Source organism: Megalopta genalis, chromosome 1, assembly GCF_051020955.1.
Source record: "Megalopta genalis isolate 19385.01 chromosome 1, iyMegGena1_principal, whole genome shotgun sequence".
Classification (NCBI taxonomy): Eukaryota; Metazoa; Arthropoda; class Insecta; order Hymenoptera; family Halictidae; genus Megalopta; species Megalopta genalis.
The window spans coordinates 23,518,259-23,534,428 of record NC_135013.1 but is presented as its reverse complement, the minus strand read 5'-3'; the positions used below and the strand labels follow the sequence as shown (position 1 = coordinate 23,534,428).

General features: G+C 41.6%; 1 protein-coding gene across 3 annotated transcripts in view; it reads right to left on the bottom strand.

The window, feature by feature from the left end:
* Positions 1–16,170, bottom strand: part of sowah (ankyrin repeat domain family member sosondowah) — a 167,683-nt gene that overhangs the window by 10,067 nt on the left and 141,446 nt on the right. For 2 of the 3 annotated variants that reach the window (XM_076523409.1, XM_076523424.1), the window contains one exon: positions 14,609–15,449. The exons of the other annotated variant lie outside the window; for it this stretch is intronic. In XM_076523409.1, coding sequence (XP_076379524.1) covers positions 15,387–15,449 — 63 coding nt within the window. In that variant the 3' untranslated portion in view covers positions 14,609–15,386. Of the gene's footprint in view, positions 1–14,608; positions 15,450–16,170 lie in introns of those variants that run through there. 3 annotated transcript variants of the gene reach the window in all.

Here is a 16,170-nt window from a genome sequence, read left to right as displayed (position 1 = left end):
CGCTTAACATTAGCACATACTACGTACATAATAAACGAAAAACTCAGGAAAAATCAAATACTTCGATTCGACTTTGCACGTCGAACGCCAATATCGTGATTCTTTTCTAATCTCATTTTTATAACAATGAAAATTGTTATAAGGTAGGATTCACGATTCTTCGCGCCTCGCTCGGATCGAATAATCGTATCTCCTCTTCCCAAGTTGTCCATTTTTGTTTCCAAGCTGAACGTCGATTAGGGAGAATCGAAAAGCAAGGAACGAATTCGTTATGCGAACTGATAAACTGTTTTAGCCGGTGCATACGGGGACGCGAGAGTTTATCTAAAATTATTCATATTTTTTATTTGTTTGTTTCATTTTGGCCCGATCTCAAAATATTCTTACCATCTTGAAATTTGAGAATATGTTTCTGTTTTCGCTAAAATTACAATTTAAGTAGCCAATGGTCGCTACCTTTTACGCGCGACGAGTATACTCGTCGTGACACAAAATATTGCCATTTCTCCGTGACGAGTATACTCGTCGAACACAGCTAGCTGGTTAAAAGATTAATTGCCTCGTAGTCCGGCTTCATCCATTCGTATGTCAGCGGTCGTTGCTTATTGCTGGCCCTAGCATACCCTACATAACAAAATTAATTTCTCTTCGGATCTCCGGTCCAAAGGAGATCTGAAACATCTTTTCCAACCGAGCGAAGGTAACCCCGATGTACCTAAACCCCGTAAACTATACTTTGCTTCTCGCCCAGACAAAGCATCCCCATTCCAAAAAAATCGAAACGGCGCTGAGTTCGTTCGTGCAGCCGAGCAATTTAATGATACCATAAAACTATGAAGTACGCAGCAACAGCAGCAGCAGCAGCAGCAGCATGGCGGATTGCAATCAAGTGGAGTCGACAAGGAACAATTTATCGGCAAGGATCTAGCGCCCGAGGATCCACGGAGGAGGCTCTGTAGGCAGGGTCGTTCGTAAGTAAATTATTCGTAATAAATGAGCGCGCGTCCTCGAGTGTCTACATCCCGGAGACATTCGTTTACTCTTAATTAATGATCCGCTGGCAAGACGGCGGGATTAATTGCGCGCAATCAGATCTCGGTAATTAATTGGCCGGGGTGTTCCTGGCCACTTTATTTCGCGTTTCACGGGGATGGACGTTTAATACTGAGCGGCGCGCGGGCCGCGCACGAAACACGGGCCCGGCAAAAATTATTCTCGCGGAGCGTTTACGCGTGGTACGCTCGTAAAACCGCTCGTATCCGCGCCGACGGCCCGCCGGTCGTCTCTCGAACAGTTCTCGATTAATCGGGGGCCCCGGTCGGGAGCAATCAGAGCCTTCCTTCTTCGATCGGCTGGCCTCGTTAACCGGTTCCAGACAAACGCAGATAGAGATGCTACAAATTACAATGGTGTCGGTGTAATTGATCGAATCGCTCGGCGAATACCGAGATTACGCGATCTACGGGCCGGTACCGGGCCGAATCCAAGGGCCCGGACACGTTTCGACGGATGGTGCAAGAACTTTTTAACGAAACGTCCGCTGACAAATTTTTGCGAGTACCTTCTGTGCTTCCGATCGTGTGCAACCACGTGAGAGAACTTTTCTGAGTTATCTTTTGGAGTAAATGTCCGCACAATGAAGTTACGAGAATAGTGAAATACGAGAACGAAATCTTTCCAACATGCTGTTGAAAAATCATATATATATATATATATATATATATATATATATATATATATATATATAATATATATATATAATATATATATATATATAATCATATATATTATATCATAAGAATCATGAACAAATTCTCTGTAAATATTTTTACTGAAGATGTTTCTTGTACTTAAGAGAAACGTCCCTCGAAATTCTGTCGACAAAATAAACCTAAAAAAACTCTACCACAAGTCCCAAGAATAAAATCATACCAATACGGTATGAACAAATCAAATGTTATAATATTAACTTCTTAATATTTTCATCTACATCTGTCATTCCAGAATCGTAAAGCAATCTTTAAACTTGTTTTCACTCGATTGTCAAAAGAAAATTGACTCGTTCGATCGCCTCGTGGTAGAAGGTCTTCAGCATCCATAGGAAACGAAACATATTTTCGAATTTAATCAAGTTTATACGGCTCGTAAATTTGTCTTTTTAATCTAGCTTTAATCTATCTGTCCATAACATTCGCAGGCTGTTAAGGGGTTAAACAATAGTTTCTCAGTACGCAAAGTAACTTTTATTCGATTTTACCGATCCTTATCGCAATGTACTACTTCACAAATACGCAACGAAAAAAGTGATTCCGGTGCTCGTTTTATTCGCGATTTATATAGAAGTTAAATTTCTTCGTGTTTCAAGTTAATGGATATTTACGAAAGTGTGTAAATTTCACAGACATCGATACGGTAAAGCTGACTTTTCGTGAACCGTGTAAATATATCGATCCGTTTAACCCCTTGCCGTACCATATTCTTCATAGTTACAATGATTGGAAGTTTTTCAATCGTAACAATCTCTAAGAAGAAAAGAAATAATTTATATTTATTGCGTGTCTATATTTGCTTAAAAGTTGAAATACCGATGACAAGAAATCAGAATTTTATTCAGACTAAAAAGAACGAAATAGCATTCATAATTAACAAGTTATTACTAGAAATATCTCTATCACGTGTCAGACTTGCCTAAATACGGCAAGGGGCTAAGCTATGAAAAACTAGTTGTTAAAACAATTGTTCGACATTACATCGAGAGTAAGTAGAGGCGGCTGTTATGCGGTATAATTACTATAAAATTGCGGAAATCGTGCGAGTTGCGACGAATATTCTGTTGAAATTTTCCAGCACGGTTTCTTCCGCGACGCCTTTCTCTCCGGTCGGTCCGCTCTCGGTTCTATGCGGGGCACCGTGCTCCAAGAGAAGCGATATATTACGTAACGCGATGGCATCGCGGTAATAACATCAGATCGTATTCACCGTCTAGGCGAAGAGAACTACGCGAAGATGCTTTATGACACGCGAGAGAGCGAAGAGAAGGTGGAAAAGTCTTTACGAGCTGCTCGCTGCCACGAAAACCGTCTTACCCTCCCACCCATTATTCCGACGACGACGACGACGACGAAGCCGTGGGTAAACTTCCTACGTAAGAGCAGTCTTTCTCATATCATTGTGCCTCCCCCTCCACCACCACCCACCACCGATGCTCATTGTGTGGAAAAACAGAGACGTGCCATTTCCGGAAAAAAACCTGCGGAACGAGACCCGATACATTCGGTTCGCAATTAGGGATTATCATATCGATGCTTTTCCTTGTGCTACTTAATCGGTCTAACGAATTTTTCACTGAACGAGTCTTCTAACATCTGATTTATACTATATTTATAATATACTATATATATATATATATAATAATATATAATAATAATAATAATAATATAATATATATATAATAATAATAAGATCACAAAATAAATTGATTATACACCGTTCATCCCTCTCACTAAAATTTCTTTCAAATCTGTGTCGATTCACACTTCTTCGTCTTTAATAATAATAAGATAATATAAATATAAAGAGAATAATAATAATATAATATATTATTATAATATTATAATTATATTATATATATAATAATATAATATAAAGAGAATAATAAAATAATAAGATAATATATAATATAATATAATATATTATCTTATTATTTAATAAAACCAGAGTCTCCGGACACTTTTCAGTGTCCGATACCGAACAGTTGATTCCTTCATCTATAGATCTGAATTCGGTCCGACTCATTTCTAACCATATCTCAACGAATATTCGTTTGAACCGTGTTGCAAATTGAATTAGACTTAACTCGATTGCTTCTGATGCAATAAAACAGAAGGTGTCCGAGTCAAAGGTCCCGGGTACGAAAGCAAGCTGCTTCTGTCAGCGAGTATCCCACAGTTCTAAATGAAGCGAAACAATTGGGAGTGGTGAATACTTACGAGCAGCTTGGCGCACGCTCTCCGCGCGAGCAGCGGCGGGTTTAATATTTCCATTCGGTTCTGGTCGCTCGCCGTATCACGCAAATCGCGGTTGGCGAAAGGATAGACCGCGATCGATTCAGCAACGTTCACGTTATCAGTCGCGAGACCGAGGAGAACTCTTTACGAGAGCCCCGAGAAAAGGTCAGGGTTCGTCGGCGCGAACTTCGCCGCCCACACGCTCTCCGAATCGTGCGAAACAACTTCGTCTCGTTTCTCTGATTACTTTTCCCGCGGGTTCGGTAATTGCGTCGGAAAACTCGTGAATGGAACCGACACTCCGCGGAACGAAAAAAATTGCGTTAGTCCCGGCTGGCGGCAACGTGTGCTTCTCGCTTGTCCCCTTATTAGAAGCACATTTTCAGTTCGCGTGGGTACCGGGGAAAATGACTCGCGATGTAATTACGTCGTCAATTATGCGAGGTTTAGAATGGCGAGCGATTTCTATCGGCCGCTCCGAACGAAAACTTTCCTCGGTTTCTGGTGCAATCAATTCGCTGATTGCCGGCAGGAAGAGAGCGAGATGGAGACAGGGTAAGAGAAAGAGAGAGGGAGAGAGAGAGAGAGAGAGAGAGGGAAGGATCGGGAGTAAATACGAATCTCACGCTTTCGTTCTTAATAGCGGCGCCCTATCGTACGTGTCCGATCGACGGTAACGACTTCCAGAATAATGTACGAGTTGTAACTACGGCAACCGGGCTGTGTTTTCTTCGCCTCTTTACCGAGTTATGTCTCCTGCGACTCTTGTACCCGGCGAATGTCGTCCCGCGGACGCTGAAATATTTTCTTTTCCCTGCAACAGGCGTCCCTGCGCCTCTCGAATGCACGCGATTCCCGATGCGGCACTGCGTCAACTCTTGCACGCCGCGTGTCCTTCGTTTCGTAAATCTACACTTTCGGCAAATGTGTTCGTACAATGCGAGGAAGATGTTCGTTCGAATTTATTTCATCGGCTTCTTAAACGGTTCGCGACCTCTTTGAAAAGTGTGTACTCGACACGCGTCGCAAAAGAGTATGCGAGTGTACTGCTTAACCTAGATACTGTGCAGAATTTTTCATAATAATTATTTATATTTTTTTTATAAAATATTCGGATATTCGAAATATCTTAAAATTTACGAATATATCTTAGTTTTCATTAAAATTGCGATTTAAGAAGGAAAGTTTTAATTCGAGAGTTATGGATCATTTTAACACGTGTATCTACCGCGCCAGCCAGTCGATTTAATCGAATTTATAGTTTATATATTGTATCATAAAAATTATATTAATATATAGAAATAAAAAATTGTATTATAAAAATTTATATTTTGAAATTGATGATATTATAAGGAATCTTTCGTAAGAAATGATCGAGTAACGAAAGCGCACCGACACACGGTCGGAGAGGAATTTAATGTTTGACAGTACAAAGAAACTACAACCGGGTGAATTGTCATAAGGAAATCCTTCATTCTCTTCTATTTCAACTTCGGTACTCGAGCGATCATATTTCATTTCTTCACTCGTGGAATTGAATTCAATGAACGGACTCGAATCATGTGTGCCAGCGTTACTCTCCTTAATCTATTCTTATTCATCTGCAGTCCCATTCATTCGGCTTTCTCAGACTTCGTGTACATTACTCCTATTCCCACTTAATCCCTCCCCCCTTCCAACCGCAGTCGCTTTGTATTCATTCATGTCCCTCTTAACCTTAGATAGACTCTGGAGAAGGTTTCCCGAGCTGAGTAATTACGAAATATCAGCTGCGATTTCTATCATCCAGAATCTAGGATCTGGAATATTTCCTGCAACGTTCGTACAGTCTAAGAAGAATATCCTAGCTTAAATTAACGAGCTTTTGAAACAAGGGGCTGATTTGTTAGATATTTTAGCAACAGCTCTCGTTCTAGTAATCATCGAGACGTTGAGGGAAGTACGTGCGACTGACTTAACCCTTTGCGCTCGAAGCTATTTTAACCGTAAACTTGAAATAATTTCTCCGGCTTATCGTATTTCTATTTTATACGACAGAATGCATTTTATGCATACGAAATTCAGTCTCGCGGCGACTTTTACAACAATTACACTTTTAACAATTTCTTAAATGTAAACTTTGTTAATATAAAAATTATCTTGGAATATGCTACAACAATTTTAACGGTGCCTCAGAGTCACCACTCGAGTGCAAAGGGTTAACAAAGACTGACTTATCAATGAATCACAGAATTGACAATACGAGACAACAAAACGCTACTTTCACTGACGGTTCCTTACAACTCCTACTGAAACTCCTTCTGCAAATTAACTATTGATTTGTTCCGATACCGATACCGATTTGTTCAATGAAATAAAAAATTTTTTTTACTTGGAACGAAGTTTAATCTGTAATATCCAGTTTTATCAGTTAACCAGTTACCTGTGTTCGACGACTATACTCGTCATGTAGAAGTGACAGTATTTTGTGTCATGACGAGTGTACTCGTCGTGCATAAAAAATAGTGACCGTTGACTATTTAAATTATAATTTTAGTGAGAATCAAAAACATATCCCGAAATTTTAAGATGTTTAGAATATTTTTAGGCCACTCCTAGACGAAGGTGTTTACATCGTTATAAAAATAAGATCGTAAAAGAATCACGATATGAGCCGTTTATTTTGAAATTGGCACAAGTCACTTTACCGTAATGAAAAGTGGTGATTTTTTAAATGTTTATACGGAATTATTTATACCGAGAAAAATATCAGTATCCTGAGATAACAAATACAAGTAAATCTTCTCGAAAGTTAGCATCCATATTTTTAAACGCGTTAAAACGCAAACCCTTGAATATATCGACTTAAAAACAAAGTGACTTATGCCACTTTCAAAATAAACGGCTCATATTAGAAGTATTTGACTTTCCCTGCGTTTTTCGTTTATTATGCATGTAGTATACGTTAATATTAAGCGAATAAGTAAATATTATTAATAAAATTGTTAATTTTATAAAATAAAACCGTCTTCTTGATCCAATATCTTAACAGCGTCGCTTACTCTGTGTTCGACGAGTATACTCGTCGACTCTCGCGACACATATACGTAGGTGCGCGCTCCGAAAAGGAAGCGCCCATAGCTAACTGGTTAATAAATCTGTATCTGCTAAAAAGGTGGGTTCGTACTAATTTCAGTAATCCCGTAAAAGGTCGAACAGAAACCAACAGCATCGAAACCAGTTTGAAAACCTCCGAACAAGAAGCGCCGACCACTGCACTGCACATTTACAGTTAATCGAACATCCCAGCGCCGGATCCGCCCCATTGTTGCCGGTGTTATAATACCTTGCATAATCATAGACAAATAGAAAGGCGGGATGGGCGGGCTGATAGATCGGCGAGCAGACCGGCTGCTATTAAACATTTCCAGCAAATCAGCGACCGGTGTTCTGCGCGTCGTCGTTCGGAGATCAATTGGACGGCGGTCATATTCCGTGGCGGGGCGCCGATCTCGACGAGGGGGTCCGAACACAGATCGGACCGAGCCGAGCGTAACCGACACGTTTCATCGGGAACGAACCAAAAACACGTTCCTTTGTGCGGATACAATCGGGTGACCGGCCACCCCCGGCGGAATAATTTCAGTTTCGCCGGTCGGTCGGTCCGTCCGGCCGTATACACACGCGTGCGTTCCTGTGCGAGTGTGGGTACCGCGGCCCCCCTCGTCCCCCCCGATTTCATTCCTCCATCCGTGGTCCCCCACCTCTAGCCTGTTTCTGCCCGTGGGCGGAACCAGGATGGACCTAATAAATTGTTTGTTGTAATTAAATGAGTTCGAGGGAATCGTGTAGGGCGTTTTGGAGGGAACCGGGGCCCCGAGCCGAGGGGCGGGAGGGGAATAGGAACTCTATATATAAAGGAATAAAGATGAACGGCCTATGGATGGGTCGCTATCTGCGCCGCTGGAACAGAAACACGCTCGTGCCGCGACAGCCCCTGACAAATGACGGCCCGAGCGGGGCTATTGCCGCCGCCCCAGCAACCCCTCCTCCTCCATCACCAACCCCTCTCTCGGAATATCTCTCTCCCTTTTCCTCTCTTGCTCGGTCTCGTTCTCTCTCTCTCTCTCTCTCGTGCGCGATCGTTTCGCTCGGCTCGTCCTCGCGGTGCGGCGTTACGCTCGCCACGCACCCGAGCCACCCCCGACCGGGCCCCCATGATTAAACAGGGGGAAAACGAAATTGAGCGGCGAATATTCCGCGGCAAGAGAGATACATCCCCCCACCCCCCATAAACTCACGATTGGCTGCCAACGATCCACATCCTCCAAATTCACCCCCGAATCCTCGCGAACGCGAGCTGATCCGCGGTCATCGCGACTCGAGGGTGAAACGAGGGGGTTCTTGATCTCTTTGCTTGGACGATGATGATGTCTTCTTCGGGATCATCTGCTTTTAACGCTTGGCTTCTACTGCCGGTCTGTGTGACCGCAACTAATTAGTTATTCATCTGCATTGCCCTTAAGGCTAATTTCTTTTGAGAGAAGTATAGTATACTGTTCAATTAATAATTATAGAACTTGGAACTCTTCGTTATTGACGTGTAAAGTAAGAACAATTGATTTTGATTTCTTGTTTACCACTTTTATGTCAATAAAACTCCTACTAATACTGGTTATGTAACTTTTGATAGGTATAGCAGTTAAGAGTTAATATTAGAAATATTATAATATATATAATATTTAATATTAGCAGTATATTATAATAGTAGTATATTATATATAATATTAGTAGTATTTAATAATAGTAGTAGTGGTAGTAGTATTTAATAGTATTATATAATATATAATAAAATATTACAATTAGAATACAAGGAGATGGTCTAGGGTGCTAATTTTTAGAGACGCTTCTTTGGGTATGTCTGTTTTAAAAATCATTGGTTAACACTGAAATTGACTGGCTTCTGATTCTTTCTTCTACTTTTTACCGATTTATCTTCTTTGTTAAAGCATACATTATAACAGTAATCATACGGAATTTAAGTAAATCAAATATTCTCGTTAAAAAACGACACACACACACAAATTTACTACATATTTTTTATGTATTACATATTTCTTTTACAGTTACGTTGATTAGCATTTCTTCGTCCTCAATAATTTCCTTGATACATCGAGACAATTTTTGTGCCTCGTATATCTTTATTAATTTTTGCTCCTTGATTTTGATACCAGAGAATCAAATTCTGTTTCGATTTAGTTGAGAACAACATGCTTAACCTATTAGTTGTTGCAAAATCTTTCAAAAGTTCGTAAGTTACTATAGTTATACTGTATCCGTTTGATTTCCATCGTATTCTGTTCAAATACAATACTTCTGCAAAATACATAATTCAATAAAGAATATTCTCAATCAGTTAGCTGTCTTCAATGAGTACGTATACTCATGATGAAGACATGGCTACATTTTGTGTTATGACCGGTTAGGTCGCAATGATGATAGTAAATGATAGTAAAATCATGTAGGAAATGTTCACGACGAATCTGATACGTTGTTATAGTGCAACGTGTCAAAAACGAAGCGAATTTCTGGAGGAACGTTTAACGATGAGTGTACACGTGGAAAGAAAGACGTTCGTGTGTTTCTGGTGCGACGAAGTGTGAGTATCGACTGGTATCCGCATTCTGTCCCAGCCGACGCGGAAAATTGGTGGAAAGGAGGAAGATCCGTGCGGGGGGAACGAATATCCTCGGCGAATGTTCTGCAGGGCACGTTCTATTTGATTTGCAATTCGAATCGGTCGCGTTCACGTAACGGGGCAGGGGGGCGAGAGAAGAGGCGCACGGACGAGAAGACTCGGGAGAAGACGAATCGAAAGTCACCGAGGTTTCTCGCGGCCCGGGGTGAAAACGCGATTCTCGCGACTATAACTACACGTGTAAATTGATTTCGATTCTGCCGAGCTGTTCGAACTCCGTTGGTTATGAATTAACAGTTGGATTAACCCTCGTTCACAGTTCACAGATGACTAGGTACAGTAAATTCTCCTTAATGGACGCTCGACTAGGAAACAAAAATGGACAATTCGAGAAGAGGAGACACGATTATTCGATTTCGTTTTTATAGTTGCCATAAAAAGTTATACAGTCATATAGTTATAAAGTCATATAGTTTGCTATAAAAACGAGCCGCAAGGCTCGATTAATCGTACTTCCTCTTCCCAAATTATCCATTTTTGTTTGCAAGCTGAGCGTCAATTAGGAAGAATTTTAATACGTCATTAAACCTATGTTGGAAACAGTGAAACTTCATAAATCCTAGTTGTAGACTGTAAATTTATGGAATTGCAAGAACAAATGAAAAGGTAATAGATGGTAAAAATTTGTAGAGAACTTGAAAATAATTGTTATTTTAACAATATGGTAAATGCATTAAAATTATTAGAATTATTAAGAAAAGTATGTGGCTCTTGTGTCTTGCATTTAACACTCTTCTTACCGGAAGACTATTAATACACTTTTCAATGACTGAGCTGTTCCTAAGAGAAACATAATTTTCTTTTAAGTGCCAATTCCAAAAGAACTCGTTACATAATATCGATAGAAATAATTTGATAGGTAACTCGAACAACTTTTTAAGTAATTCATAACTGTCGGTTTTCGATTTTAGAAGAACTATTAGAAAACTGCTGGTAGAGAAAGTGTTGAGTCAGAGAATTTCTATATTCCACGAAAGTCTGCGTTCCGACGATCATTTTATAGATTCTGAAGAAATAAAGGCGAATATTGTTACGGTGACTTGTCCAAATCAAGTCGCTGTAATGTGAAACTGCTCTGTTGTGTGAACAACTCCTTAAAGAATAATAGAAGATAGAGGTTACCATGGAGGTGTGTTACCAACGGACAATCGAAGAGTCGAGATCGGACCGTCGAACGATCAACATCCCACTTCTGAAAGATCTGAATTGTTATTGTATCGAATTGTGTTGTAGTTAATATTCTTTATTGTAAATAAAATGCCGCGACGCGAGAGAAACGGTGTAATTCGCAACAATATATGTAGAAAACTTTATACATCGTCTCGCGAGACTGCGACAGAAAGTTGCGTTACCCGTATAAATCTCCCGAAGCGATATAATTTTATCGCTGCCGCTGTGTCCAGAAAAAAAAAATGTCTCGAAAAAAATCGCGGCACAGGAGCGTCCATCGTGTCTCGCAAAAATCGTCGATCCGTCGGGGACCGAAGATCGAAACCGATTTTCCGTGACCCTTTCACGGCTGACATTGCGAGCGGCTCGCAAAAGGGTGTCGAAAAACAAAGCGAAGCGAAGCGAGACTGAAAAAAAACAAAATTGAAAAGGTGCAACGCGGAAAAGAGATGGATTTATTGGCGGTGCGAGGTCGAGCTGGGGGGATGCCGGCTAGGGGATGGCAGGGGGCTGGGATCCGCGGCTCGAGTGGGAATAGAGGAAAAGAGGCAGAACGCGACGACCGATGGATTTGACAGAAAGCTTTACAAAGCGCTGTCGCTGCGCGCTATTTTGTATTTTATTTTCGAGCGGCACGCGGATTGGACACGGACGTTAACAGCACTCGTTGTAATGCTTTATAATGCCCTGTGCCCAGGTCTCTCTCTTGCCAGTCGCGTTCGTCACCCTTCGGCCAGTCCGCGCCGCTGGATAACACGGCCGAAAAGGGGGCCAGCAGGCACACACCATCCGTCGGATTTTTCGCAATAAAATATGAGGACCAACGCCAGACAGAGTGTACATTCGAGAGCAATTTCTGGCGTTGTTCTGCTATCCCGACCGTTTCAATATTCGCGGAGCCGCCTCGCGATCCGATTCCGAAGTATTATAATTCCTGTGGATCGTCTCGAGGATACGATGCAAGATTTGTGGTATTGGTTTTATAAATGATGTCGCGCGTGTGCGAATGAATATATATGGTCGTGCGATAACGACGGTGAACTTTGCGAATGTTTGTCAGCTGTGAGAGGAGACGTCTGAGATTGGTATATTGTGTGGAACGAGTGGGTACGCGTCGCGAGAGGCTATTATATACTATATTATATACTATATAATACTACTATATTATATGTGATATACTATATTATATACTATGGAGAACGAGTGTGCGAGAAAAACGCAGAGAAGCAAGTAAAAGACGGAGAAAAGTGAGAGAAAGATATGGTGCGAGGCAGAGCAAATCTATTCTTATAGTATTTATCTATTATTTACATAATAACGATTGGAATCGTATTGCCGATTTAATTCTTTCTCCGCAAGATTTAGGAGCAGGAACACATCGATTCGTTGAGGTCAATTTTTAATCATCTGACTTTTAAAGTGAACTGTAAAAGTGCTATAGCTTTTTACTAACCCTTTTAGTGTCAGCCGAAGATGATATACATAAGGGAAGAATACTGTGAGACACAAGGGAAGAATACCGAAGTTGCATAAATTTTGTAAAAAATAATAATTACAATATTCAGAAAGAGGCACGCTGAGAAATGAAAGTGTTACTTATTAAAAATATTACGAAAATAAACTTTTTCTACATATAGATTGTACTAAATATTTCTCCAACGTATTCGTAGAAGTCTACGTCGGTACGATCGTTTGCACAGACAAATTACACGTAGAACGTAATAGTACAAACAAATCGTGCATAAATAGTTGGATACATAAACCTATTGATTCGCTTAATGGCTCTTAATGGCGTCGATCTTCGTATCGCAAACATATTATTCTTCGCTATCTGTATCTATTTGCTCTGAATAAAGAAGACTCAACGATGTTCGAGGGTTGTAATTTCATTGATAATTGAGAGAGACTCGAGGTAAGCATCCGGCATCGCAGCATCTTCCACGTTTCGTCTCTCCGTCAAAACTGACTCCGGCCAGACCCAAAGAGCCGAAACCACGAACACGCGATAAAAACACACCACCCAGAACGGAATCGTCGTTCCATCGAATTTCCACGCTCGGCGGAAGGTCGCACCTCGCAGCAAGGTGGTATCCTCGTTTCGCCGGATTCCTCGAGGACTCTCCGGCTGTTTGAAGCGAATCGGAGCGAGCAGTTGGCCGGAGCTCTGGCAAATAGCGACAGCTAACCGACGTTTCGATACATTTCTATCGGGAGCAATAAAGTTCCGGCGGTTTTTGTCCGTTTCGAAACTCGTTACACGCTCGACTCGTCCCGATGGTTACGCTGTATCGACGGACTGCTGAAGAGTCGCCGAGGGCCCGCCGGATCCGGGGCCCGATGCAACTTTTTCTCGCGCCCCGGACCTTTTTTCCCCTGGTGGCCGTCAGGTTCCGAACGTTGCGCATCGGCGACGGGATCGAGACCAGCGAAACAGAAAGAGAGTAACACGCCGATGAAAAAGAGAGAGAAGGAGAGAGAGAGAGAGAGAGAGAGAGAGAGAGAGAGAGAGAGAGAGAGAGACGAGCCGGAGACGAACAGAGGCACCGGTAGCAGATACCGCAGCAGCGTTTTCTTCTTGGTCGGGCTGGGCCGCGTGGTTGCTCGCCGGTGCAACGACGCTCGAGGGACTTGGAATTCCAGCCCGAGATGCCGGTGACTTGCTTACGTAAGAAAATCTCGGCAAAAGACACACGCAAGAAAAGGGTTCGCGACCGTGTGCTCGCCTCCTCTTCCCACTCTCTTTTCTCCGTTCGAGGGAACGCTGAATTATCATCTTTCTTCCTCCATGGAGAGCGGACGCTAGGAGAAGATGGACGCTGCACCTGACCCGACGTCCTCTCGCAATTTTTAGGATTGTTACAATTTTCAGGTTTGGCAATGCTTGAGATGGTTCGGGTTTGGGGCTCTTTGAAACCCTCGTGTAATTTTTAATTCGAACATGCTTTAACAGATGCTGCAAGGGGTTGCTTTTAAGAAAATCTTTTTGGAATCGTTTCACTTAATTTTTAGTTCACTCGTTTGAACAGGCGATCCAAGAGATTAATTTTTAAGGAGGACCTTCCGGAGTCTCTTTGGAATTCTCGCGTGATTTTCGATTTATGTTTGATCAAATAGATGGTCCAAAGGGTTAATTTTTAAGAAAATTCTTTTGGAATCCCCGCTTAATTTGCAATTTGAAATTGTTGAAAAAGAAGGCTCATGGGGTTGGTTTTTAGAATTTCTTTTGAATCCTGACGCATCTTCGCATAATATTTAGTTTAAACTTGTTTAGATAAGTGGTCCGAAAGGTTGTTTTCTAAGAAGACTTCGCGTAATAGCATAGCAATCTGCATAGTATCGAATACGTATAATGTTGGACATAATCCTCTGTCTATCTCAGAAATCACGTCGCGGTAACAAGTTTGGGAAATGTTGCTCAAATTGTGAACATTGACAACATATGAGACGTTTATTTTGAAAGTGGCATAAGTCACTTTGTTTTTAAGTCGATATATTTAAGGGTTTGCATTTTAACACGTTTCAAAATATGGATGCTAACTTTCGAGAAGATTTACTTGTATTTGTTATCTCGGGATACTGATATTTTTCTTGGTATAAATAATTTCGTATAAACGTTAAAAAATCACCACTTTTCATTACGGTAAAGTGACTTATGTCACTTTCAAAATAAACGGCTCATATTTCAAGGACTCTGTAAATTTGGAAATAGTTTTTCACCTAGTTTATTCGTAGACTGCGTACTTTATGCATTTTTGACAGCAGCGAGGAGATAAAGCGAGCACTGTTTTATTAAGAAGAGCAGAGATTAATTGGGGCCTACACCTATATCGAACCATGAGAGAGAAAAAATGGTTGTCGTATTATCAGTAGATCGCGGATTATTGTTCAGAATAAAAATTGTTAATTGCAAGAGCTAATTCCTAATCATCTTGATAAGCAACGTAATAGCACCTTTAAATTCTTTAAATGCTTTCAACGTTTTGCATTCGATCCACTCATCTTTGTCGTATAATAAATGCATAAAATCCGCAATTATCAGAGTTGAATTATTAAAATTGTTGAGAGAAGAAGTTATGTTTGATCCGAATCCTGTTGCTCGCGAACGTTTCAGTGCGCTTTCATTTTCCATAAAGATTCGCAGTCCAATTCTCAGTCTCCCTAAAATTAATTTATAAATATTTTCACGGATGTTCCAAGACCTTCGCCCACTTACAACAAAGATGAGACCAACTAAATCGACGATTCGCGACACTGTACGACAAAGAAGACGCAGACGGAAGCTGAGCCGCGCACCTGCCCGAACATCGAAGTCCTCTCGAAGAGAATGGAGAGAAAAATCGGGGAAGGAGAGGAGGAGAGGCTCTCTTCTAGCCGGCGGCAGGCGCGTTTGTCGTCGTCGTCGGCGTCGTCAGGAGTCGTCGCCACCGGTCGCGTCGCCGTTGTCGTCGGCCACGGGTTGTCTAACTCGGCCTCTAGCCATCCTCGCTGCCGGTAGCTGGTGCTCGCCGGGTCTCCGTACCGGTCATGCGTCGCAACTATAATTTGAAATAATTTATAAATCCTATTCAATTCAAATTAAGGCTCCACTCTGTCGGATGAATAAAAGATGCGCCGGTACCGCGTTGCTCGCTCTGGCTCGCTCGTTCGCTCGCTCGCTCGCTCGTTCGTTCCTTTGCTCACGCGCGCGGCCCAGACCGCGCAATAATGCGCGCGTGTGCGCGCCAGGGCAAATGGTGGGCCCATTATGCTACGGACCGTGAGTTACGCCAGGGGCGGATTACCTCGGATTCCGCCGGAGATTATGATCGGACCGCGAAATTGGAGAATTGGGGACGCGCAGATTTTTGCGCCTCGCGGTGTTGCTCGATGCTCCGATTTGCGTACCTTCTGGGCCTTAGGACGAGGTATCTATATAGTCCAGGCGACGTTTTCTTGTCGCTTCTGGCCCACTGGGTTGCCAATTCGATTGTCCAATCGATGACGTCCGACGTTGCGGCGACGTTGATCCAACACGACCATCGAATTATTTCAATCGTTACATGTAGAGGTTAATTTGATTTTACTTGTTTTTCGTAATTTTTCTATTTGTATGTGTTTTTATTACTGATAGATTTTAGTTTTAGTATTAATATTAATGTTAATAATTAGTATATTATTCGTACATCTCGTATTTTGCTTTGTGCAGCTGGTTTCTCAGGCAGCCCGTACAATAACAATAATAATAACAATATTAATAATAATAATAATCATTGCTAC